This window comes from Rhinatrema bivittatum, unplaced genomic scaffold (assembly GCF_901001135.1).
Source record: "Rhinatrema bivittatum unplaced genomic scaffold, aRhiBiv1.1, whole genome shotgun sequence".
Taxonomy (NCBI): domain Eukaryota; kingdom Metazoa; phylum Chordata; class Amphibia; order Gymnophiona; family Rhinatrematidae; genus Rhinatrema; species Rhinatrema bivittatum.
In genome coordinates, this window is record NW_021820455.1 from 229,822 (window position 1) to 256,093 (window position 26,272).

Below are 26,272 nucleotides of genomic sequence, written 5' to 3' on the forward strand. Positions count from 1 at the left end.
GGGGAAGGTGTTAAAGGTGCACACATTGAATGGAGGATTTCCCAGGGGAAGGTGTTAAAGATGCGCACATTGAATGGAGGATTTCCCAGGGGAAGGTGTTAAAGGTGCACACATTGAATGGAGGATTTCCCAGGGGATTGTGTTAAAGATGCACACATTGAATGGAGGATTTCCCAGGGGAAGGTGTTAAAGGTGCACACATTGAATGGAGGATTTCCCAGGGGATTGTGTTAAAGGTGCACACATTGAATGGAGGATTTCCCGGGGGATTGTGTTAAAGGTGCACACATTGAATAGAGGATTTCCCAGGGGAAGGTGTTAAAGGTGCACACATTGAATGGAGGATTTCCCAGGGGAAGGTGTTAAAGATGCACACATTGAATGGAGGATTTCCCAGGGGAAGGTGTTAAAGATGCACACATTGAATGGAGGATTTCCCGGGGGAAGGTGTTAAAGGTGCACACATTGAATGGAGGATTTCCCAGGGGAGGTGTTAAAGGTGCACACATTGAATGGAGGATTTCCCAGGGGAAGATGTTAAAGGTGCACACATTGAATGGAAGATTTCCCAGGGGAAGGTGTTAAAGGTGCACACATTGAATGGAGGCTTTCCCAGGGGAAGGTGTTAAAGGTGCACACATTGAATGGAAGATTTCCCAGGGGAAGGTGTTAAAGGTGCACACATTGAATGGAGGATTTCCCAGGGGAAGGTGTTAAAGATGCACACATTGAATGGAGGATTTCCCAGGGGAAGGTGTTAAAGGTGCACACATTGAATGGAGGATTTCCCAGGGGAAGGTGTTAAAGGTGCACACATTGAATGGAAGATTTCCCAGGGGAAGGTGTTAAAGGTGCACACATTGAATGGAGGATTTCCCAGGGGAAGGTGTTAAAGATGCACACATTGAATGGAGGATTTCCCGGGGGAAGGTGTTAAAGATGCACACATTGAATGGAGGATTTCCCATGGGATTGTGTTAAAGATGCACACATTGAATGGAGGCTTTCCCAGGGGAAGGTGTTAAAGGTGCACACATTGAATGGAGGATTTCCCAGGGGATTGTGTTAAAGATGCACACATTGAATGGAGGATTTCCCAGGGGAAGGTGTTAAAGGTGCACACATTGAATGGAGGATTTCCCAGGGGAAGGTGTTAAAGATGCACACATTGAATGGAGGATTTCCCAGGGGAAGGTGTTAAAGATGCACACATTGAATGGAGGATTTCCCAGGGGAAGGTGTTAAAGATGCACACATTGAATGGAGGATTTCCCAGGGGAAGGTGTTAAAGGTGCACACATTGAATGGAGGATTTCCCAGGGGATTGTGTTAAAGATGCACACATTGAATGGAGGATTTCCCAGGGGAAGGTGTTAAAGGTGCACACATTGAATGGAAGATTTCCCAGGGGAAGGTGTTAAAGGTGCACACATTGAATGGAGGCTTTCCCAGGGGAAGGTGTTAAAGATGCACACATTGAATGGAGGATTTCCCAGGGGAAGGTGTTAAAGATGCACACATTGAATGGGGGATTTCCCAGGGGATTGTGTTAAAGATGCACACATTGAATGGAGGATTTCCCAGGGGATTGTGTTAAAGATGCACACATTGAATGGAGGATTTCCCAGGGGAAGGTGTTAAAGGTGCACACATTGAATGGAGGATTTCCCAGGGGAAGGTGTTAAAGGTGCACACATTGAATGGAGGCTTTCCCAGGGGAAGGTGTTAAAGGTGCACACATTGAATGGAGGATTTCCCAGGGGATTGTGTTAAAGGTGCACACATTGAATGGAGGATTTCCCAGGGGAAGGTGTTAAAGATGCACACATTGGAGGATTTCCCAGGGGAAGGTGTTAAAGATGCACACATTGAATGGAGGATTTCCCATGGGAAGGTGTTAAAGGTGCACACATTGAATGGAGGATTTCCCAGGGGAAGGTGTTAAAGATGCACACATTGAATGGAGGATTTCCCAGGGGAAGGTGTTAAAGATGCACACATTGAATGGAGGATTTCCCAGGGGAAGGTGTTAAAGATGCACACATTGAATGGAGGATTTCCCAGGGGAAGGTGTTAAAGGTGCACACATTGAATGGAGGATTTCCCAGGGGAAGGTGTTAAAGGTGCACACATTGAATGGAGGATTTCCCAGGGGAAGGTGTTAAAGGTGCACACATTGAATGAAGGATTTCCCAGGGATTGTGTTAAAGGTGCACACATTGAATGGAGGATTTCCCAGGGGAAGGTGTTAAAGGTGCACACATTGAATGGAGGCTTTCCCAGGGGAAGGTGTTAAAGATGCACACATTGAATGGAGGATTTCCCAGGGGAAGGTGTTAAAGGTGCACACATTGAATGGAGGATTTCCCAGGGGAAGGTGTTAAAGATGCACACATTGAATGGAGGATTTCCCAGGGGAAGGTGTTAAAGATGCACACATTGAATGGAGGATTTCCCAGGGGAAGGTGTTAAAGATGCACACATTGAATGGAGGATTTCCCAGGGGAAGGTGTTCAAGGTGCACACATTGAATGGAGGATTTCCCAGGGGAAGGTATTAAAGGTGCACACATTGAATGGAGGATTTCCCAGGGGATTGTGTTAAAGATGCACACATTGAATGGAGGATTTCCCAGGGGAAGGTGTTAAAGATGCACACATTGAATGGAGGATTTCCCAGGGGAAGGTGTTAAAGGTGCACACATTGAATGGAGGATTTCCCAGGGGAAGGTGTTAAAGATGCACACATTGAATGGAGGATTTCCCAGGGGAAGGTGTTAAAGGTGCACACATTGAATGGAGGATTTCCCAGGGGAAGGTGTTAAAGATGCACACATTGAATGGAGGATTTCCCAGGGGAAGGTGTTAAAGATGCACACATTGAATGGAGGATTTCCCAGGGGATTGTGTTAAAGATGCACACATTGAATGGAGGATTTCCCAGGGGAAGGTGTTAAAGGTGCACACATTGAATGGAGGATTTCCCAGGGGAAGGTGTTAAAGATGCACACATTGAATGGAGGATTTCCCAGGGGAAGGTGTTAAAGGTGCACACATTGAATGGAGGATTTCCCAGGGGAATTGTGTTAAAGATGCACACATTGAATGGAGGATTTCCCAGGGGAAGGTGTTAAAGGTGCACACATTGAATGGAGGATTTCCCAGGGGATTGTGTTAAAGGTGCACACATTGAATGGAGGATTTCCCAGGGGAAGGTGTTAAAGGTGCACACATTGAATGGAGGATTTCCCAGGGGAAGGTGTTAAAGATGCACACATTGAATGGAGGATTTCCCAGGGGAAGGTGTTAAAGGTGCACACATTGAATGGAGGATTTCCCAGGGGATTGTGTTAAAGGTGCACACATTGAATGGAGGATTTCCCAGGGGATTGTGTTAAAGATGCACACATTGAATGGAGGATTTCCCAGGGGATTGTGTTAAAGATGCACACATTGAATGGAGGATTTCCCAGGGGATGGTGTTAAAGATGCGCACATTGAATGGAGGATTTCCCAGGGGAAGGTGTTAAAGATGCACACATTGAATGGAGGATTTCCCAGGGGAAGGTGTTAAAGATGCACACATTGAATGGAGGATTTCCCAGGGGAAGGTGTTAAAGGTGCACACATTGAATGGAGGATTTCCCAGGGGATTGTGTTAAAGGTGCACACATTGAATGGAGGATTTCCCAGGGGAAGGTGTTAAAGATGCACACATTGAATGGAGGATTTCCCAGGGGAAGGTGTTAAAGACGCACACATTGAATGGAGGATTTCCCAGGGGAAGGTGTTAAAGACGCACACATTGAATGGAGGATTTCCCAGGGGAAGGTGTTAAAGGTGCACACATTGAATGGAGGATTTCCCGGGGGAAGGTGTTAAAGACGCACACATTGAATGGAGGATTTCCCAGGGGAAGGTGTTAAAGGTGCACACATTGAATGGAGGATTTCCCGGGGGAAGGTGTTAAAGATGCACACATTGAATGGAGGATTTCCCGGGGGATTGTGTTAAAGGTGCACACATTGAATGGAGGATTTCCCAGGGGAAGGTGTTAAAGATGCACACATTGAATGGAGGATTTCCCAGGGGAAGGTGTTAAAGGTGCACACATTGAATGGAGGATTTCCCAGGGGAAGGTGTTAAAGATGCACACATTGAATGGAGGATTTTCCGGGGGATTGTGTTAAAGGTGCACACATTGAATGGAGGATTTCCCAGGGGAAGGTGTTAAAGATGCACACATTGAATGGAGGATTTCCCAGGGGAAGGTGTTAAAGGTGCACACATTGAATGGAGGATTTCCCAGGGGAAGGTGTTAAAGATGCACACATTGAATGGGGGATTTCCCAGGGGATTGTGTTAAAGGTGCACACATTGAATGGAGGATTTCCCAGGGGAAGGTGTTAAAGGTGCACACATTGAATGGAGGATTTCCCAGGGGAAGGTGTTAAAGGTGCACACATTGAATGGAGGATTTCCCAGGGGAAGGTGTTAAAGATGCACACATTGAATGGAGGATTTCCCAGGGGAAGGTGTTAAAGGTGCACACATTCATATCTGGGAACTCTCCTGATTTGGCCCAGAGGCACCGGAAATCTAAAAATTACTGGATCTCCGGACCAATCTTGGAATTCTCTGGGTGCTACAGCAAAACCAATCTGCTTGGACCCGGAAAGAAGAAAGGAACATCCTTGGTCTTGCGTGGCTGAAAAAGGAGGAACTCGATAGAAGAGATCTGAGAGTATGTTGGTGAGTATGGGTGTGAAAGTGAATAACCTGTGTGTAAGGAAGAGGGAGAGAAGTGTGTGCGTGTGTGTTGGTGGGAGAATGGCAGAAGTTAAAGGTGTAAATGGACATGTGGGAGAATGAGCAGTGAAAGTAAGTGTGAACATGTAAGAGTGTTTGAGAGCAAATTTGTGAGCATCCGGTCCCATTGTGCAGTTGCCTTCGCCTGTTCCCCACCCCCTGTTAATCCATGGTAATCTCAGGGTGACTGGAAGTCAAGTTCCCAGGTATGCACTCATTGACTGGAGACATTCCCGGGGGGGAGGTGTTAAAGGTGCACGTGTTGAGTGGAGACTTTTCTGGGAAAGAGTTCTAAAGATGCACACAGCGAGTGAAGGGATTTCCGGGGCTGCTAATGGTTAAAGGCTAAATTTAGCGAGATAACTAGACCTAAATATTCAGCTGGATAAACATCCCACAGAATATACTTCCCAAAATCTGAGGGAAGCTTTGCTTCCAGTGTTTGTCCTAGTGCCGGAAGCATGTAAGTTTAAGGCTGGCGGGCTATGTCCACCCTGCTGCCATTATCATGGTAGTGGGATGGACATCCCTTTATGAGCCAGGAGGGGGTGGAGTTGGGTAAGTGTAAGGAGGAGGTTAGTGGAGGTAGTCTGGGAAACGGGGATTTCATATATGATGCATAGTTCTGATTGGCACTGCCCGTCATGATTGGAAGGCAGGAAAATTGGTGTGAGCAGAAAGGGAACCATTAGGGGCAGTTTCGCTAAGTCCAGCATGAGGTAGCTGCCTGAATGTTTTTATTTTGTGGCTCGTCTATCTGTGTGTCGGTAGTTGGGTTGTCTGACTGTGGTTCTGGAGTAGGTGGTCAGACAGGCTTTGCAAGGGTCTTTCTGTGACTCAGAGGCATGCATTAGGGTGAGCCAAAGTTGGGTGGGGGATAAGGCCTGTTTTTCTGATATCGGGGATCATGGGAGGGGGGGGGGGGTGTGTCAGCGTCACTGTCTGTGATTGAACCGGCCCGGGGTGATCCTGTCTCTGTGCTAATTAAGCCGGTGAATCCTGCATGGGGGAATGCCATGGCGAGTTGCCTTGCGATCCTGGTGTGGCATCATCTGCTGGCCAGAGTAACCTGTCCATTGGGGATTTCATCACTTCAGAGGGATACAGCTCAAGCGAACCTGGGCTGAGTGTGTTGGGCAGACATGTGGCCCTGGCGGGAATAGGGAACGGAGAGTTGGGATCTGCCAGTGGAGTCTCTTTGTCAGGTCTTCGAGATGTTGTGTATATTTGGGTGGATGCTCTGTTTAGTGTCGTCCCTGGGCGGGCTCGGCCTGATGTGAGCACAAGGGGCGAGACTGATTCTTCATCAGGCGTGATTGCGGAGGGATCTCCGTATGGAGAGGTACTTCCTATCAGGGGGAATGGCAGGGCCGATAATATGTGGCTGGGGAGAGTAAAGGCGGGTTGCAAAACCCTCCGGAGGGGACCTAGGAGTTTTGCTACAGGCGCAAGGTTAGGGGCATTGGGGAGTAGTGGTGCTGGTGGTGGGAAGTGGTAAATATGGAGCACTTACGGGTGAGTCAGCCGGGGCACAGAAAGAGAAGTGGGGCCAGGTAAGTATGCAGGCAGGGGCAGGAAGGGTTAAGCCTGCCCTTGTCAGGTTTAGGAGTGTCCAAAAGAGATCTTCCGATTTCACCCGGATGAGCCAATCGTCAAAGTAGGGGTGAACTAAGATCCCCTCCTGCCTGAGAGCTGCTGCTACCACCACCATCACCTTGGTGAAGACTCGCGGAGCTGTCGCCAATCCGAATGGGAGTGCTTGGAACTGATAATATTCCCCCAAAACCATGAACCGGAGGAATCTCTGACGCTCGCGGAGCCCTATGTGAAGATTCGCCTCCGTCAGGTCCAAAGAGGCCAAACATTCTCTTGAGTGGACGGCCGCAATGACCGAGCAGAGAGTCTCCATGAGGAACCGAGGTACTCGGAGAGCCCGCTTCACCGTTTTTAGGTCCAAAATCGGACGAAAAGATCCCTCCTTCTTTGGGACCACAAAATAGATGGAGTACCTGCTGGTCCTGCACTCTTCCGGAGGGACTGGCACAACAGCTCCTAGGGACTTCAACCAATCCAGGGTTTGACTTAGCACCTCTCGCTTTACTTGAGACCCGCAGGGGGGCACCAGAAACAGATCCCGTAACGGGTGGGCAAAATCCAACTCGTAACCATGTTCGATTATACTGAGGACCCACTGGTCTGACGTAATCTTGACCCACTCCTCGAGAAATAGTGAGAGGCTGCCACCCACCACTGGCACCGGGGAGAGGGTCAGCACACCTTCACTGGGATGGTTCCCCCCCCCCCCCATGGCTCCTTGAGAACCCCCGTCACGGAAGGGCCTGCGGCCGCGAAAGGAAGTAGGCGCCAAGACTGAGATCTCTGAATCTGTTGGTGGGCGGGAAAGGCGGGAGCCCTGGCCTGGCGAAACCTGCGCTGTCTCCGGAACCGGGAATGCGCCGTACCAAAGGCTCTGGAGGACCTGGGCTTATCTTCCGGCAACTTATACACCTTGTTCTCCCCAAGAGACTTGATAAGGGCTTCCAGCTCGTCACCAAACAACAGTTCCCCTTTAAAAGGAAGATTGCCCAACTGAGTCGTGGAAGAAACGTCCGCCGACCAGTTTTGAAGCCAGAGGAGCCTCCTAGCTGAAACTGCCATAGCCATGTTGGGCGAAGAAGCCCTTAGCAGATCATATAAGGCATCCGCAGTGTAAGCCACCGCGGACTCCATCCTGTTCGCCTGGTGAGCCTCAGCTGGAGGCAACTGCTGGGAGGTGAGCATTTGCTGAACCCACCCAAGGGTTGCCCGTTGCATGAGGCTACTGCAGACAGCTGCCCGAACACACAGCGCTGACACCTCAAAGATCCTTTGAGAAGAACCTCAAGCCTCCTATCCTGCAAATCTTTAAGAGCAGCAGCCCCGGCCACCGGAATGGTTGTCCGCTTAGTGACAGCTGAGACTGACGCGTTCATGTTGGGGATCCTGAGGATATCCAAGGAGTCTTCGGGCAAAGGGTAGAGTTTTTCCATCGCCCTCCCCACTCGCAGGGTACCTCAGGAGATTCCCTCTCTCGGGTCACAAGCTGCATGAGCATTGGGTGAAAAGGAAAGGTTTTGAGAGGGGCCCGCAAGCCCAAGAGGACAGGATTCCCCTTGACAGGCTCCGTACTGGGCTGCGGGGCCTCAATGTCCAGCTCAGCTAGGACATGAGGAATCAAAGGATCCAGCTCCTCCCGCCTAAATAAGCGGAAAACACGGGGATCGTCCCCCTCTACCGGGGTGGACTCATCAATATCCCCGTCTGTATCTGGGAGGAGCAGGTCCCGGGAAAAGCCCGAAGGACGTGGATCCGGAGCCACCACAGGGGCCGAAGGGGCATCCTGAGCTGCGGTACGTTTAGCCACCTTTGCGGGTGGAGGCTCAGCATCCTGCTGCAGCGCTTCAACCTCCAAAAAAGCCTTGTGCAATAACAATATAAATTTAGAAGAAAAGGGTACCTGTTCCTTTAAGGGCTCCGCTGGGGGAGGAGGGCCTCGGAGTATGCGACCGAACAGGGCTCAGGCTGGGTGGAGAAAGCGGAGAAGGAGGAGACTCCTCTCCCTCTGCAGGAAAGCATAGGCCGGACAAAATGGCTGCCGTTCCCGTGCTAGCCGGGAACGGTGCCGCCTGCGATCGGGATCGCCGGCTGGACCTTCGTGCCAAAATCGCCCCTGAGCCCTCCTCTGATGGGCCTTCCCCCCCTGGGGAGACAGCGTGCACACACTCCTTCACACGAAAGACGTAGCCCCGAGTCCCCACATGAGGAACACGAAAATCCCTATGGCATCCCGGCGACTCTAAAAAAAACCAAACAAAAAACCAGTGAAAACCAGCAAAGGTTACCAAAAGACAGTAAGTACTGCCGAAATTCGGCCTTCCGGAGCTCTGGGAACCTGAAAGAGCGAAGCTCAGGACAGGACACGGCACCCGAGGAATTTCACTTCTCGGGCCGCAGGGGGGAGGGACCGGCCACCGGTTAATCACCCCACTCACCAGACTAGACTGCGCCTCCGGGGATGTTGGCTATCGGGGCGTCCAGCCCCAGCCGTACCTCTACCAAAGCTGCAAACGCCTCAGGAGAATAACACTGTCTTCACTGACTAAAAATGAAACTAAAGGGTGTTTTGGTTTTTTTTAAACAAACTTGATATAGCCAAAGCTGTTATGTCAAAGAAGGGAGAGTTAAACAACTCTGAAAACTACTAGAAAATAAACAATATGATAGGATCAGGACTGCAGGTCCTGCCGACCTCCTCTGCTGGAGTCAGATAAAATACTGAAGGATCGCAGATGGCACACCAGGTTAAGAAGGGTTGCCTTTTCAGTTTTTGCTCTGACTCCATCTGCTGGAAGGGAGACACAACCCAGCAGTCTGGACTGATCCTGGTACGTACAGGGAATAAGAGATTGGGGAAGACAGGAGAGAACAGGATCAGGCGCACAACAGAGGAAGGGGAAGGGGAAGAGAGCAGCAATCTCTCATCTGTACAGACAGATTGCAGATCTGCATCTGAGAAACTCCACATTCTGACTGCTAATGATTTAATGCAAGCAAATAAAGCAAAAGTAAAAGAGAGAGATTCTTCTACCTCCAAATCTTGTGATCACTTTCTTCAATTGCTGAGGGTATCTCAGTTGGAAATCCATTCTCAGGTCAGTAGAAACAGCTTCTGGTTCTGGAAACTCCACCTTCTGACACCTACAGGTAAGAGAGTCACTGGGATTATTCTGTGAGATGTTCACCCCCAGGTGACAGAGATGGGACAGGGGGAGGGAGGGAGTCTCTGGGATTATTCTGGGAGATGTTCACCCCCAGGGGACAGAGATGGGACAGGGGGAGGGAGTGACTCACTGGGATTATTCTGGGAGATGTTCAACCCCAGGGGATAGAGATGGGACAGGGGGAGGGAGTGAGTCACTGAGATTATTCTGGGAGATGTTCATCCCCAGGGGACAGAGATGGGAGAGGTGGAGGGAGGGAGTCACTGGGATTATTCTGGGAGATGTTCATCCCCAGGGGACAGAGATGGGAGAGGTGGAGGGAGGGAGTCACTGGGATTATTCTGGGAGATGTTCATCCCCAGGGGACAGAGATGGGACAGGGGGAGGGAGGGAGTCACTGGGATTATTCTGGGAGATGTTCACCCCCAGGGGATAGGGATGGGACAGGGGGAGGGAGTGAGTCAATGGGATTATTCTGGGAGATGTTCACCCCCAGGGGATAGGGATGGGACAAGGGGAGGGAGTGAGTCACGGATTACTCTGGGAGACGTTCAACCCAGGGGATAGAGATGGGACAGGTGGAGGAAGGGTCATTGGGATTATTCTGGGAGATGTTCAACCCCAGGAGATAGACATGGGAAAGGTGGAGAGAATTTATTTTATTTATTTATTTATTTAATGAGTTTTCCCTGTACGTACCAGGATCAGTCCTGACTGCTGGGTTATGCCTTCCTTCCAGCAGATGGAGTCAGAGAGAACTGAAAAAGAGCGCCACCTATATGCTCTGGTGTTCCACCTGCGATCCCTCAGTATTTCTCTGACTCCAGCAGATGAGAGCGCATAACCTGTGGTCCTGATCCTCTAAATTTGGGAAGGGTTCCTGTCAGGTTTGGTTTAAAATTTCTGGGGAATCCTCTGACTAGATCAACTCTGTGAAAAAATATAATTAAATAAAGAAGTGAGAGCCAAAGCAGGCGAGGCAGGGCATTGCCCTATAGCCTTTTCCCGGACTACCTTGTCACACTGCCCGGTGAGTTAGAGGGGGTGGATTCATCGGTGGGCCGGTCACTCTCCCCCTCAGCTCCAGAGATGCTTAATTCCTCAGAGTTTTTATGTTAGAGGGGTTTTCCTTCCTCTAAAGGCTCCACAAGTTCTGTGTGTTTATTAAAGTTTATTAAAGTTAAAAAAAAAAAAAAGAGAGAGCACTAATTTTTATTGCAGGAGACAGTGCTACAGAACGTAAAAAAAAAAAAAAAAAAAAATTAAATTAAATTTCGGTCTTGGTTTGCCCCATGCCTGTGCGTCTCACCTGGGCCTCCGGAAGGGGTGGCTGGCCGCCCTGACCCCTTTCGCGCGTTTTTTGTCATGCCTAGAGGCACTCTTTGTGCCGCATGGGGAGAGCTGGGGTTCCGCCTCTCTCGCGAGGGCCTCTGCTCCCGGTGCATTCCCGGGGGTGAGGGGCCTTCGCGACGGGCGGTTTCGGGCAGGGGAGCAGCTCTGACACGCCAGAAGGCGCCCGGAGCTGCTTCACTGCCTCACAGTCACAGGCCAGGCTCGCTCCTGATCGCGCAGGTGGCGGCCATCTTGCCTTCCTCCGCGCCGGTGGCGGCCATCTTAAATGACCCAGATAGCGATGCAGGCTCTATGGGGGAGGGAGAAGAGCTTCCCCCCCTGTCCCCGCCGGCACTCAGCCCTCACAAACCCCGCGATTTGCGTAGAGACGATGGCCCAACTCTGTCAGACTCAGCAAGAGGTCCTCCAAAGAGACCTCATCCATTCTCATCGCGATTTGTTTTATTGCTCCATAAAGCATATATGGAAGCTGAAGCTGACTGGGAGCAGGGGTCCCCTGTCCCAGCTAAGCGTTATAAGAATTCCACAGGCCAGGAAGGCCTGGGATCAGGGGTATCTTACATGGTCCCGGCTACGGAACCTCTAAATCAGGGCGTGTCTACGGATATCAGGACCCCCACTCTCAGGACCCCCAAGTACCAGACATGGGGGATGGGGGGGGGGCAGTACGGATCCTGTCGAGGGGGATGACCCACAGATACTCCGATTGTATCACAAGGAAGAACTGGACCCATTAATAGCACATGTCCTTCAGGAACTACAGATCCCAATTCCACAGACACTCAGATTCTTCTCAAGGTGATTTAGTGCTCGCTGGGATCCGTGCTCCGCCACAGACATTTCCTTTCCATCCAAAGCTGTTTCAGATTGTATCCCGAGAGTGGAATACTCCGGAGGCTACCTTGCGGGTCAGTCGAGCTATGGAAAAGCTTTACCCGCTTTCTCTATATTCCTTGGAGCTCCTTAAGGTCCCCAAGGTGGATTCTGCGGTCACAGCTATTGCTAAAGATACCACCATTCCAGTTACGGGTGGCACAGCACTCAAGGATCTCCAGGATCGGAAGCTCGAGGTTCTGCTCAAGCGGATTTTTGGAGTTTCAGCCTTGGGGGTGAGAGCAGCGGTTTTCAGCAGCATGATGCACAGGGCTACCCTCCGCTGGCTACAACAGCTGCTCACGACTCAGGATCTGCCTCCGGAGGAGGCTGAGCAGGCAAACCGCATGGAATCCACGGTAGCATATACTGCGGATGCCTTGCTTGATCTCCTTCGCATCTCGGCCCGCTCCATGGCTTCGGCGGTTTCGGCAAAGCGGCTCCTCTGGCTCCTCCTCTCCCTTCCTCCACCTGTCCCAGGCGGCAGAGTCCAGCTGTCCTGGGCGGCAGACTCCTCATCCAAGGCACAGCTAGGTTCTTTTCCTTTTCGAGGTAAACTTTTGTTTGGAGATGAGTTGGAACAACTTGTTCGCTCCTTGGGGGAGAACAAGGTTTTCAAATACCGGAGGACAAGCCCAGATCCTTCCGTTCCGCAGGCACCTTTCAAGGACGCTTCCATGGGCAGCGTCACTTTCACGCCGGAAGGGGTACTGCATCATACACTTCACAAACACCACCCATGAGATCGCAAGCGTGGACACATTCCTTTCGTGGCAGACGGCCTCCACGAGCTGGCGCATCGCATACCTTCACCAATAATAAGGCGTCCTAATGAGGGGACGCTGGCCCACTCCTCGATTCCAGAAGTTGGGGGACGACTCTTCCAATTTCGGGAGGAATGGGCCAAGATTACCTCCGACCAGTGGGTTCTCGACATTATAAATCACAGCTACGCTTTGGATTTTGCACGGCCTCTTCGCGACCTGTTTCTTATTTCGCCCAGTGGACCCCTGATGAAGCAGTGAGTGGTTTTGCAAATGCTAGTTTGCTTACAAGCCCTGGGGGCCATTGTTCCGGTCCCGGCAGCCGAACAGCGGACCGGTCGCTATTCCATTTACTTCATAGTTCCCAAGAAGGAGGGCACAATCTGCCCGATATAGGATTTGAAGCAAGTCAACAGAGCGTTAAGGATCCCACGCTTCCGCATGGAGACCTTGAGATCTGTCATTGCGGCCGTCCACAAAGGTGAATATTTGGCTTCTTTGGATCTAACAGAGGCTTATCTCCACATAGGTATCCAGGAATTTCATCAGCGGTTCCTGCGGTTCATGATCATGGGGTCCCATTACCAGTTTTGTGCCCTACCATTCGGTCTAGCAACAGCTCCGAGGGTCTTCACAAAGGTAATGGTGTTGGTAGTGGCGAGCCATCGAAGGGAAGGCATATTGGTACACCCGTACTTGGACGACTGGCTCATTCGGGCCAAATCACGGTTACTCTGCGAGCAGGCAGTGCGCTCAGTGTTGAGCCACTGAGTTCCCTCGGCTGGGTTGACAACCATCCCAAGGGCAAGCTGGTTCCATCCCAGAAGTTGGAATTTCTGGGAGTCTGATTCGACACCGGATTGGGCAAGGTTTTCCTACCACAGGTGAGGATGGCGTGTCTAATGTCGCAGGTTCGCCGTCTGTTGGCCTTCCCTCACCGGTGGTGTGGGATTACTTGCAAGTTTTTGGGTATATGGCATCCACACTGGAGTTGGTCCCTTGGGCCTTTGCTCATATGCGACCTTTGCAGGGAGCACTACTTTCTCGTTGGGATCCCAAATCGGAGAAGTTCCAGTTACCTTTGCCGCTCCTCTAACAGGTCAGGTCCAAACTGAATTGGTGGTTTATACTGGATCACTTGCTCCAGGGCGTGGATTTGGAGCCCCCTCGATGGATCATTGTGACGACGGACGCCAGCCTGACGGGTTGGGGAGCAGTCTGTCAGTCTCGGTCCGCTCAGGGTCTTTGGACACTGCCACAGACCAAGTGGTCCATCAATCGATTGGAGACCAGGACGGTTTGCTTGGTGCTGCGCCACTTTCTCCCTCTGATTCAACACCAGGCAGTTCAGATCCTGTTCGACAATGCGGTCACGGTGGCTTATATCAAACGACAAGGGGGCACCAGAAGTCGACTGGTGGCATCCGAAGCGAGCAGGTTGATGGATTGGGCGGAGCAACACCTGTCTCACATAGCAGCATCCCAAATAGCCGGGGTTGACAACGTTCAGGTGGACTTTCTCAGCCGCCAGCAGCTAGATCCCGGAGAATGGGAACTGTCAAACGAGGCTCTAAGGCTCATCATCCAACGGTGGGGGACCCCACGGTTGGATCTGATGGCAACTCACTTGAATGCGAAGGCAGCTCGCTTCTTCAGTCGCAGAAGAGAGTACGGATCGGAAGGAGTAGATGCCCTGATCCTTCCCTGGCCCGCAAATGTTCTCCTTTACGTGTTTCCACCCTGGCCACTGGTAGGAAAGATATTGCGTCGGATCAAATCCCATAGGGGACAAGTCATTCTAGAGGCACCGGAGTGGCCAAGGAGGCCATGGTTTGCAGATCTGATCAACCTAGCGGTAAACGGCCCCTTACGTCTTGGTCATCTGACTCACCTGCTTCGGCAGGGCCCAGTATTTTTCGACCAGGCCGATCGCTTTTGTCTAGTGGCTTGGCTTATGAGAGGCGGCAGTTGAGAAAGAAGGGTTATTCGGAGGTGGTTATTACTACCCTTCTACACGCTTGTAAAACATCCACCTCGGTTACCTACGTGCGAGTATGGAAGGTTTTTGACTCTTGGTGCCGGGGGTTGAAGTTGTTCCCGCGACAGGCTACAGTGTCTCATAATTTGGCCTTTTTGCAGGAGGGTCTGAAGAAAGGTTTGTCGTATACTTCCCTCCGAGTGCAGATAGCAGCCTTGGGATGTTATCGTGGAAAGATTGATGGTGCTTCCATCGCGTACACCTAGACGTAGCCAGATTTTTGAAGGGAGTCAAACACTTACGGCCACCAGTGTGTTCTATCTGTCCATCTTGGAGTCAGAATTTGGTTCTTCGTGGACTGTGTACTTCACCTTTTGAGCCTCTAAAAAGGGCTACGCTCAAGGATTTAACGCTCAAGACGGCGTTTCTAGTGGCTATCTGTTCAGTTAGAAGAATTTCAGAACTTCAAGCGTTGTCCTGTAGAGAGACTTTCCTGCATATTACTGAAATGGGAGTTTCGCACCGTTCCTTCTTTCTTGCCAAAGGTAGTTTCGGCTTTTGATGTCAGCCAGACAGTTGAATTGCCAGCCTTTCCTGAGGCTGATGACACCGCTTCGCGGGAGGAGCTTAGGCAGTTGGATGTTCGAAGAGTACTCTTACAGTATTTGGAGGTTACCAATCCTTTTCGGTTGTCCAACCATCTCTTTGTTTTGTGGGGGTGGTCCTAAGAAAGGAACTAAAGCTTCTAAGTCTACTATCGCCCGCTGGTTGAAGGACGCTATTGATTCTACTTACATTTGTTATGGGCGTGCCGTTCCGGAAGGACTTAGGGCCCATTCTCTGCGCTCCCAGGCGGCGTCCTGGGCAGAGAGTGGATGTGTCTCACCTCAAGAGATTTGCCGGGCGGCTACTTGGAAATCTTTGCGCACGTTTGCTAGGCATTACCGATTGGATGTTAGGGATCCAAAGATGGACTCATTCGGCAGCAATGTGCTTTGAGCGGGACTCTCCAGATCCCACCCCCTTTAGGGCAGCTTGGGTACATCCCAGTAGTCTGGACTGATCCTGGTACGTACAGGGAAAGGAAAATTAGTTCTTACCTGATAATTTTCATTCCTGTAGTACCAAGGATCAGTCCAAGAGCCCGCCCAAAGGAGTAGGAGTCCCGCTTGTCTGCTTGTCTGTTTCTGATGTTTGTTTTTGTTACACAATCTCAGATCACTTGGACAGATGCTATATCGTTCTGTTTTTTGGCACTTCCGACGGGAGTCCAGTAGTTCAAAGTTGTTGTTTGACTTGATCTAGTCATGGGTTGTTACTATACATTTGTCATTCTGCTTTGATATTGATTATACTGAAGGATCGCAGGTGGCACACCAGAGTATATAGGTGGCGCTCTTTTTCAATTCTCTCTGACTCCATCTGCTGGAAGGGAGGCATAACCCAGCAGTCTGGACTGATCCTTGGTACTACAGGAACGAAAATTATCAGGTAAGAACTAATTTTCCTTTATATACCGTCATTCGGAAAAGCCATCAGAACGGTTTACAAAAGCTCAAAATGTTGGATTTTTAACAACTGAGCAAAAAGGGATAACAGGAAGTATATTAAAGAAAGGAGAGATATACAATTGCAAAGATATTAACTGGCATTTGCACTACAGGTTGCACGAAGGGGTGCACAAAGGGGAGGGCCCCTTTGTCGCACCCCTTCGGCACGCGAAGCCTGGTGGCAGGGCGCCTTTCAACGGTCGGAGTTGCCCCCGGTGATGTCGGGGGGGGGGGGGGGCTTCCAATCGGGTCTCTCCCTCACATTGCAGTTCTGTTTCTTTGTTTTTCAGTTTCAAGTGTAATTTTTTTCTTCTCTTCTTTTCCCATGGCGTTGGAGAAGTGCCTCAGGGCATCCAAAGGTGGATATGAGATATAACTACAGGTCCTATCCCTGTCCCCTGGGATTATTCTGGGAGATGTTCAACCCAAGGAGATCGACATGGAACAGGTGGAGAGAATGAGATATAACAACAGGTAAGAGTCACTTGGATTATTCTGGGAGATGTTCAACCCAAGGAGATGGACATGGGACAGGTGGAGAGAATGAGATATAACTACAGGTAAGAGTCACTGGGATTATTCTGGGAGATGTTCACCCCAGGGGATAGAGATGGGACAGGTGGAGGGAGTGAGTCACTGGGATTATTCTGGGAGATGTTCAACCCAAGGGGATAGAGATGGGACAGGTGGAGGGAGTGAGTCACTGGGATTATTCTGGGAGATGTTCAACCCCAGGGGACAGAGATGGGACAGGTGGAGGGAGGGAGTCACCGGGATTATTCTGGGAGATGTTCAACCCTAGGGGCCAGAGATGGGACAGATGGAGGGAGTGAGTCACTGGGATTATTCTGGGAGATGTTCAACCCCAGGGGACAGGGATAGGACAGGTGGAGGGAGGGAGTCACTGGGATTATTCTGGGAGATGTTCAACCCCAGGGGAAGAGATGGAACAGGTGGAGGGAGTGAGTCACCGGGATTATTCTGGGAGATGTTCAACCCCAGGAGAGAGAGATGGGACAGGTGGAGGGAGTGAGTCATTGGGATTATTCTGGGAAGTGTTCAACACCAGGGGATAGAGATGGGACATGTGGAGGGAGGGAGTCGCTGGGATTATTCTGGGAGATGTTCAACCCCAGGAGAGAGAGATGGGACAGGCGGAGGGAATGAATCACTGGGATTATTCTGGGAGATGTTCACCCCAGGGGATAGAGATGGGACAGGTGGAGGGATAAGTTGTACAGGAAAATTGGTTTTACCTGCTAATATTTATTCCTGTAGTCCCACAGATCAGTCCAGACTCCTGGGTTTTGCCTCCCTTCCAGCAGATGGAGACAGAGAGAAACTTCACAGGCACTGCCTCTTAAACCGGTGTGCCACCTGTAGCTCTTCAGTATTATTCAGTACCTAAGCCTAAAATATCTAACATAACTTCTAATAAATCAGCTCTATAATATGCCCCAGAATGAGCAGAGGAAAAGATGAAAATTCATAAATTGAAAACCAAATTTGGAACTTTTCTTGAAAAGACTAAGGGGAAACCTATGCCATTCTTCAAATTCTCCAGAATCATTAGGGTAAACAAAACCAAGCAGACTCTCCAAACATTCCCTCCACCAATGGGTGGGACTCTGAACTGATCTGTGGTACAACAGGAATGAAAATTAGCAGGTAAGAACCAATTTTCCTTTCCCTGTACCTACCCAGATCAGTCCAGACTCCTGAGATGTAGCAAACCTTCCCTAAATGGGGTGGGACTCTGAGAGTCCTGCTCGAAGTACACCACTGAAATTTCCAATATCCGAGACCAGGACGTCCAATCGGTAGTGTCTGGCAAACGTATGCATAGGCTTCCAAGTAGCAGCCCTGCAAATCTCTTGTGGTGACACTCGCTGACATTCTGCCCAGGAAGCTGCCAAGGAACAAGTAGAATGAGCCCTTAACCCCTCTGGGACGGGTCGACAGCGACAGATATATGCGGAAACAATAGCCTCCTTCAACCAATGTGCTATAGTGCCTTTGAAGCTTTCTGACCTTTGTTGCACCACTCCATTGCACAAAAAGGTGATCCAATAACCTGAAACTACTTGTGATCTCAAGATACTGCAACAAGGCCCTTCTGACATACAGACATCTTAATTCCATTGCATGAGACTTCCCACTCTCCAAATTTGAAAAGGCTGGAAGCTCCACTGTCTGACTTAATTGGAGCATAGAAATGACCTTCGGCAAAAAAGATGGGAACATCCTCATAAAGACTCCGGAATCCGAAATCCTCAAAAATTGTTCCGTACATGAAAGGGCTTGAAGTTCAGAAACCATCTGGCTGATCAAATCGCCACCAAGAAAACAACCTTCAAAATCAGATCTTTTATGGTGGTTCTCTTTAGAGGCTCAAAAGGTGCTTCACACATACCCTTGAGAGCCAATTTAAGGTTCCAAGAAGGATACATCTTACAAACCGTGGGGTCACAAATGAGTCGCCCCTTGGAGGAAATGTACCAAATCCAGATATGCAGCCAGAGTTGTTCCATGAGCCTTGCCCCACAAGCAGCCCTAGGCTGACACCTGCACACTCAGGGAACTAAAAGACAAACCTTTCGTCAGGCTCTCTGCAAAAAGACTAGAATCTGCAACCGATGTTCAACGAGGATCAACCCCCTGCTCCATACACCAAGACTTGAAGATTCTCCAAACCCGGTCATAGGCCAAGAAAGTAGAGGTCTTGCGAGCTCACAACAGAGTACAAATAACATCCTCTGGATATCCTTTCTTTCTTAATTGCCCCCTTTCAAAATCCAATCCGTATGACAAAAGCAATCTGCTTAATCTGAAAATATAGGGCCCTGCCGTAGATGATTTGGAAGATGGCCAGGCATCAGGGGGCCATCCAGCCCTAGATTAACCAGGTCCATAAACCAAGGCCTTCGTGGCCACTCTGGAGCCATGATAATCACCTTTCCTAGACCTTTATTCTCCTTTCAACCTTGTCCACCAGAGGCCATGGAGGAAACATATAGATCAGAACTTCTTGTGGCCAAGGAAGCACCAGAGCATCAACCTTTTAAGAACATAAGAATGTGCCATACTGGGTCAGACCAATGGTCCATCAAGCCCAGCATCCTGCTTGCAACAGAGGCCAATCTAGGCCATAAGAACTTGGCAAGTACCCAAAAACTAAGTCTATTCCACGTTACTGTTGCTAGTAATAGCAGTGGCTATTTTCTAAGTCAACTTAATTAATAGCAGTTAATGGACTTCTCCTCCAAGAACTTATCCAATCCTTTTTTAAACACAGCTTCACTAACCTCATCCTCTGGCAACAAATTCCAGAGTTTAATTGTGCGTTGAGTGAAAAAACTTTCTCCGATTAGTTTTAAATGTACCACATGCTAACTTCATGGAGTGCCCCCTAGTTTTTCTAGTATCTGAAAGAGTAAATAACTGATTCACATCTACCAGTTCTAGACCTCTCATGATTTTAAACACCTCTATCATATCCCCCCTCAGCCATCTCTTCTCCAAGATGAAAAGTCCTAACCTCCTTAGTCTTTCCTCATAGGGTAGCTATTCCATTCCCCTTATCATTTTGGTCGCCCTTCTCTGTACCTTCTCCATCGCAACTATATCTTTTTTGAGATGCAGCAACAAGAATTGTACACAGTATTCAAGGTGCGGTCTCATCGTGGAGCGATACAGAGGCAATATGACATTTTCCGTTTTATTCACCATTCCCTTTCTAATAATTCCCAACATTCTGTTTGCTTTTTTGACTGCCGCAGCACACTGATCCGACGATTACAATGTGTTATCCACTATAACGCCTAGATCTTTCTTGGGTGGTAGCACCTAATATGGAAACTAACACTGTGTAATTATAGCATGGGTTATTTTTCCCTATATGCATCACCTTGCACTTATCCACATTAAACTCCTTCTGCCATTTCGATGCCTAATTTTCCAGTATCACAAGGTCTTCCTGCAATTTATCACAATCTGCTTGTGATTTAACTACTCTGAACAATTTTGTATCATCTGCAAATTTGATTACCTCACTCGTCTTATTTTTTTCCAGATCATTTATAAATATATTGAAAAGTAAGGGTCCCAATACAGATCCCTGAGGCACTCCACTGTCCACTCCCTTCCACTGAGAGAATTGCCCATTTAATCCTACTCTCTGTTTCCTGTCTTTTAGCCAGTTGTAATCCATGAAAGGACATCGCCACCTATCCCATGACTTTTTACTTTACCTAGAAGCCTCTCATGAGGAACTTTGTCAAACGCCTTCTGAAAATACAAGTACTGGTTCAACTTTATCCACATGTTTATTAACTCCTTCAAAAAAGTGAAGCAGATTTGTGAGGCAAGACTTGCCTCGGGTAAAGCTATGCTGACTTTGTTCCATTAAACCATGTCTTTCTATATGTTCTGTGATTTTGATATTTAGAACACTTTCCCCTATTTTTCCTGGCACTCAAGTCAGGCTAACCGGTCTGTATTTTCACGGATCGCCCCTGGAGCCCTTTTTAAATATTGGAGTTACATTTGCTATCCTCCAGTCTTCAGGTACAATGGATGATTTTAATGATAGGTTACAAATTTTTACTAATAGGTCTGAAATTTCATTTTTGAGTTCCTTGAGAACTCTGGGGCATATACCATCCGGTCCAGGTAATTTACTACTCTTCGGTTTGTCAATCAGGCCTACCACATCTTCTAGGTTCACTGTGATTTTGCTCAGTCCATCTGAATCATTACACATGAAAACCTTCTCCAGTATGGGGACGTCCCCAACATCCTCTTCAGTAACACCGAAGCAAAGAAATCATTTAATCTTTCCACGATGGCCTTATCTTCTCTAAGTGTCCTTTTAACCCCTCGATCATCTAACGGTCCAGCTGACTCCCCCACAGGCTTTCTGCTTCAGATATATTTTAAAAAGTTTTTACTGTGAGTTTTTGCCTCTATGGCCAACTTCTTTTCAAATTCTCTCTTAGCCTGTCTTATCAATGTCTTATATTTAACTTGCCAACACTTAGGATAATGCATATTTTCTTCTGTTGGATCCTTCTTTCAGTTTTTGAATGAAGATCTTTTGGCTAAAATAGCTTCTTTCACCTCCCCTTTTAACCATGCCGGTAATTGTTTTGCCTTCTTTCCACTTTTCTTAATGTGTGGAATACATCTGGACTGTGCTTCTAGAATGGTATTTTTTAACAATGACCTCGCCTCTTGTACTTCTTTTACCTTTGTAGCTGCTCCTTTCAGTTTTTTTCTAAAAATTTCTCATTTTTTCAAAGTTTTTCCCTTTTGAAAGTTTAGCACGAGAGCCATGGATTTGCTTACTGTCCCCCTTCCCGTCATTAATTCAAATTTGATCATATTATGATCACTATTGCCAAGTGGCCCCACCACCATTACCTCTCTCACCAAATCCTGTGCTCCACTGAGAATTAGATATAAAATTGCTCCCTCTCTTGTCGGTTCCTGAACCAATTGCTCCATAAAAATGTCATTTATTCCATCCAGGAACTTTATATCTCTAGCATGTCCCGATGATACATTTATCCAGTCAATATTGGGGTAATTGAAGTCTCCCATTATTACTGCACTACCAATTTGGTTAGCTTCCCTAATTTCTCTTAGCATTTCACTGTCCATCTCACCATCTTGACCAGGTGGACGGTAGTATACCCCTATCACTATAGTCTTCCCCGACACACAAGGGATTTCTACCCATAAAGACTCAATTTTGTATTTAGTCTCATGCAGGATGTTTATCCTGTTGGACTCTATGCCATCCCGGACATAAAGCGCTACACCACCTCCCGGGTGCTCCTCTCTGTCATTGCGATATAATTTGTACCCCGGTATAGCACTATCCCATTGGTTGTCCTCCTTCCACCATGTCTTTGAGATGCCAATTAAGTCTATGTCATCATTTACTGCTATACATTCTAATTCTCCCATCTTACTTCTTAAACTTCTGGCATTAGCATAAAAACATTTCAAAGTGTGTTTTTTGTTTGTATTTTCATTCTGCTTTTTAATTGATAGGGATAAGTTAGAATATTTTAGCTCAGGTGAGTTTTTAGTTACATGCACTTGGACTACTTTTCTTATTTTTGGAACCTCACTGTTGGGATGCCCTAATTCCAATGCATCATTAGTATCCTTTGAAGATACCTCTCTCCAAACTATGCGCTGCTGAGCGATTGTCGGCTTTCCCCTTTGCTCTAGTTTAAAAGCTGCTCTATCTCCTTTTTAAAGGTTAGCGCCAGTAGTCTGGTTCCACCCTGGTTAAGGTGGAGCCCATCCCTTCGGAAGAGACTTCCCCTTCCCCAAAAGGTTCCCCAGTTCCTTACAAAACTGAATCCCTCTGTGCTCTCTTTTGTGACTGAAGAAATGTATTGCCTTGGCATTCCTCTGGGTTGACATCAAATCCATGTGAGGCACACCCCCCCCCCCCTCCCTGTGAGAAATGAGGGTCATCGCTTCCTGCGATAGCTCCCATTCTCTGGGAATCCAACTGTTGTCTGCTGAGATAATCCACCTGGACATTGTTGGACCCTGCTATGTTCGAGGCCGCTCGCGAGGCCAGATGCTGTTCCACCCAGGGCATCAGCATTTCTGCCTACTGAACAACCGCTCAACTCTTACTATCTCCCTGGTGGTTGATGTAGGCCACTGTAGTTGCATGGTCTGGCAGGACTCTGACTGCATGGTTATGTAAAACGGAAAGAAACCCCTGCAGAGTCAACTGTGCTGCTCTCGTCTCTAGGCAATTGATGGACCAGTTTGCTTCCTTTGCTGACCAGTGGTCCTGCATCACTGGACTGACACACAGCTCCCCAACCAGAGAGACTGGCATCAGTAGTCACCACCATCCATTGAAGAAGCTCGAGATCCACCCCACTGCACTAATGGTCCTGGCCAAGCCACCATGAAAGACTGGACCTGGCAAAGTCTGTAAGCCGTAGTGGGGAGATGAAACTGCTCTGACATTGGATTCCATTGGGATAGCAATGCTTTCTCAAGAGGCTGCATATGAGCAAATGCCCATGGGACTAGCCCCAAGGTTGAGGCCATGGAACCAAAGACCTGCAAGTAATCCCAGACCCTGGGCACTCAGGCCTCCAACAGGTTCTGAACTTGAGTCTGAAGCTTGACAAGCCGCTCCTCCATGAGAAATACATTCCCCAGTCGGGTATCAAAGCATGTGCCTAAGAACTCCAGCACCTGCGAAGGTGAAAGGTTGCTCTTGGACAGATTGACTACCCATCCCAGCAATCTCAGATGATGCAACACCACTTCTACCACACCTTGGCAAAGGACTTCTGACTTCACCCAGAAGAGCCAGTCATCCAGATACAGATGGACCAGCAGGCCCTCCTTTCTGAGACCTGGCACCACTACCACCATCACTTTGATGAAGGTCCTCAGTGCCACTGCTAGTCCGAACGGGAGAACATAGAATTGAAAAATCAGATACAAGGGTTAAGATAACCCTTGTATCTGATTCTCACCCCCCTTAGCGTCTTCTGCTACCCTCTTAACCCCTTTGACACCCCCGTATAGCTCATGACCCACCCTTCTCTCCTACCATCTATATGCCCTCCTTTGTATTTTCCCTCACCCTCTTTCTCTCTGTTCCACCCTCCTTATCTCCGTTATGTTGTTTTCCCCGACCCACCATTTGAATCTCTGAATTACTCAGCTCCACGCTGCTTTTACACCTTCTAACGACAACGTGTTATAGTTTAAAGTTATTGTATTGTTAGTATCATGATCCCTCCATCATAATTGTTCTCCTTAAGATATCTTTATTAATATAGTTGTCTAAGTAACCTTTTATACTCCCTGTTCTCATATACATATATATCCCTTGTATTTTTATTGCATAGATCTATTTATTACACTTATATCTACTGTATATTTGTTTTCCACATTGTTCTACTGTTCTTTGTAAGGGGCTTTGCCCATAAGTTATTAGTTGTATGTAAACCGATACGATGTGCAAACGGCTATCGGTATATAAGAAACCTCAAATAAATAAATAATAAATAATAAATAAAATGCCTCCCCAGGACAATAAATCTGAAGTGCTGTTAATGATCCGGATGAATCCCTATGTGTAGGTATGCCGCTGTCAGATCTAAGGAAGCCAAGAACTCCCTGCTTCTCGCCACTACTATGACAGACCGCAGAGTCTCCATCCGGAAATGGGAAACTTTGAGAACTAGAGTCCTCTTTAAATCAGAATTGGTTGAAAATTTCCTTCCTTTTTGGGCACACAAAATAAATTGATTAACATCCAGTACCCTTCTTGTCCCGGGGAACAGGGACAATGGCCCACTCAAGACAAGCGTCCTGCGCCCACTCAACAGACAAGCGTCCAAAGCATTCTGCGCCCACTCAACAGACAAGCTTCCTGCGCCCACTCAACAAACAAGCGCCCACTCAGACAAGCTTCCTGCGCCCACTCAACAAACAAGCGCCCACTCAGACAAGCGTCCTGCGCCCACTCAACAGACAAGCGTCCTGCGCCCACTCAACAGACAAGCTTCCTGTGCCCACTCAACAATCAAGCGTCCAAAGCGTCCTGCGCCAAGCAACCAACCAACCTGTACTCATCCAGAGCCCTAACCAACTAATTATTTATCTCCTAATTCCAGGCTTTCCTCCCTTCTACCATCCGCCCACCCACTGCGCCAGCTATCCAACAACCCACAATGTCTCTAGTTCTTCCAATACCAATTTTACAACACCACCTCCCATCTAAGAGAATATCTACCAGACGAGCCCTTCACAATAACTTAAAAACCCTCACCCCCATCTTGATTACACCTATCACCCAGCTTTTAGGCCTCTCCCTCTTCTCACTCTCTCTTTTCAATGCACAATCCCTAACAAAAAAATCCCTAATTTTCAATGATTACCTCACCGACGCCAAACCAGATATTTGCGCAGTAACCGAAACATGGCTTAAGCCCTCAGATACGGCTTTAATAAACCAATTACCTACACAGACCTATGATGTCTTCTCACTCCCGAGACTGAAAAAAAGAGGAGGTGGAATCCTTCTGGCCACCAAAAAAAGCCTTAACTTCTCCCAACATCCGTACAGCTCTAACTCAAAACTGGAAGTCGGCTTCTTTACCTCACAAAATCTTCAAATCCTTCTTGTCTACGCCCCCCCAGGGCTCCTAGAATCCGAATTCTCCCCCATTCTTGAAATCACCACCATGCTCATCAACTTGGATACTCCAGCAATCATCTTAGGTGATTTCAATCTGCACATAGACATTCCTTCTCCATCTAACAGCTGCGTAACCCTCCTCTCAGCCCTGTCTGCTATGGGATTCCAACAACTAGTCAACGAACCCACACACAAAGCGGGTCACACTCTGGACTTGATTTTCGTCAATAAAGGCATTACGACTACATCCAATCTGAAGAACAAAAAGGTTCCATGGTCAGACCACACTCTCATCTCTACCTCCTTCGCGCTGAAAGAATCCAACACTCCTAACATCCCCTCACCTTCATTCCACTACAAGAGGCGATGCTCCCTAGAAGACCTTAACACCCAGTTGGTCTCACAGCTCCCATTATTAGACTTCACCGACCCGAACACTGCCATTCGCTCCTGGAACAACATAACAGAAAATATAGCTAATAAGCTCTGTCCTTCAACAACAAAAAAATCTCACACCAATGCTGTCAGCAGACAACCTTGGTTTACCATTGAACTCAGAAAACTAAAACAAAGTTTAAGAAAAAAAGAAGCAATCTGGCGTAAAACCCCATGCGACTCCACTATCTCCTCATACAAATCTATTCTATACCAGTACAAATCCCTCACCTCAAAGTCAAAAAAAGACTATTATGCATCTAAGATTCACAACCTGGTCTTTGACGCCAAAGCCCTCTTCACTTATGTCTCCAGCCTCACCCAAGCCTTACCGCGAGAAATCCCCGGCAACATGGCTCAATCCAAAGCTGAAGAACTTGCTCAGTTTTTCCAAAATAAAATCACCAATCTCCTAACACAACTGCCTCCCGACACCGCCGCCCTCCAGACATATCAACAACCTGCCTACAAAAACGTCAGCTTAAACACCTTTGAACCCGTCTCTTCCATTGAGATACAAGCCATCCTGAAAAGAATGAAACCCTCGTCTCA

General features: G+C 48.3%; 1 protein-coding gene across 1 annotated transcript in view; it reads right to left on the minus strand.

The window, feature by feature from the left end:
* The window catches only part of LOC115081636 (E3 ubiquitin-protein ligase TRIM39-like), a 115,480-nt gene that overhangs the window by 38,228 nt on the left and 50,980 nt on the right, over window positions 1–26,272 (minus strand). The window contains exons 5-6 of the mRNA XM_029586059.1: window positions 9,436–9,545; window positions 8,305–8,643 (exon numbers count right to left, since the gene is read on the minus strand). Of these exons, the coding sequence (XP_029441919.1) occupies window positions 8,305–8,643; window positions 9,436–9,545 (449 nt within the window). The remainder of the gene's footprint in view (window positions 1–8,304; window positions 8,644–9,435; window positions 9,546–26,272) is intronic.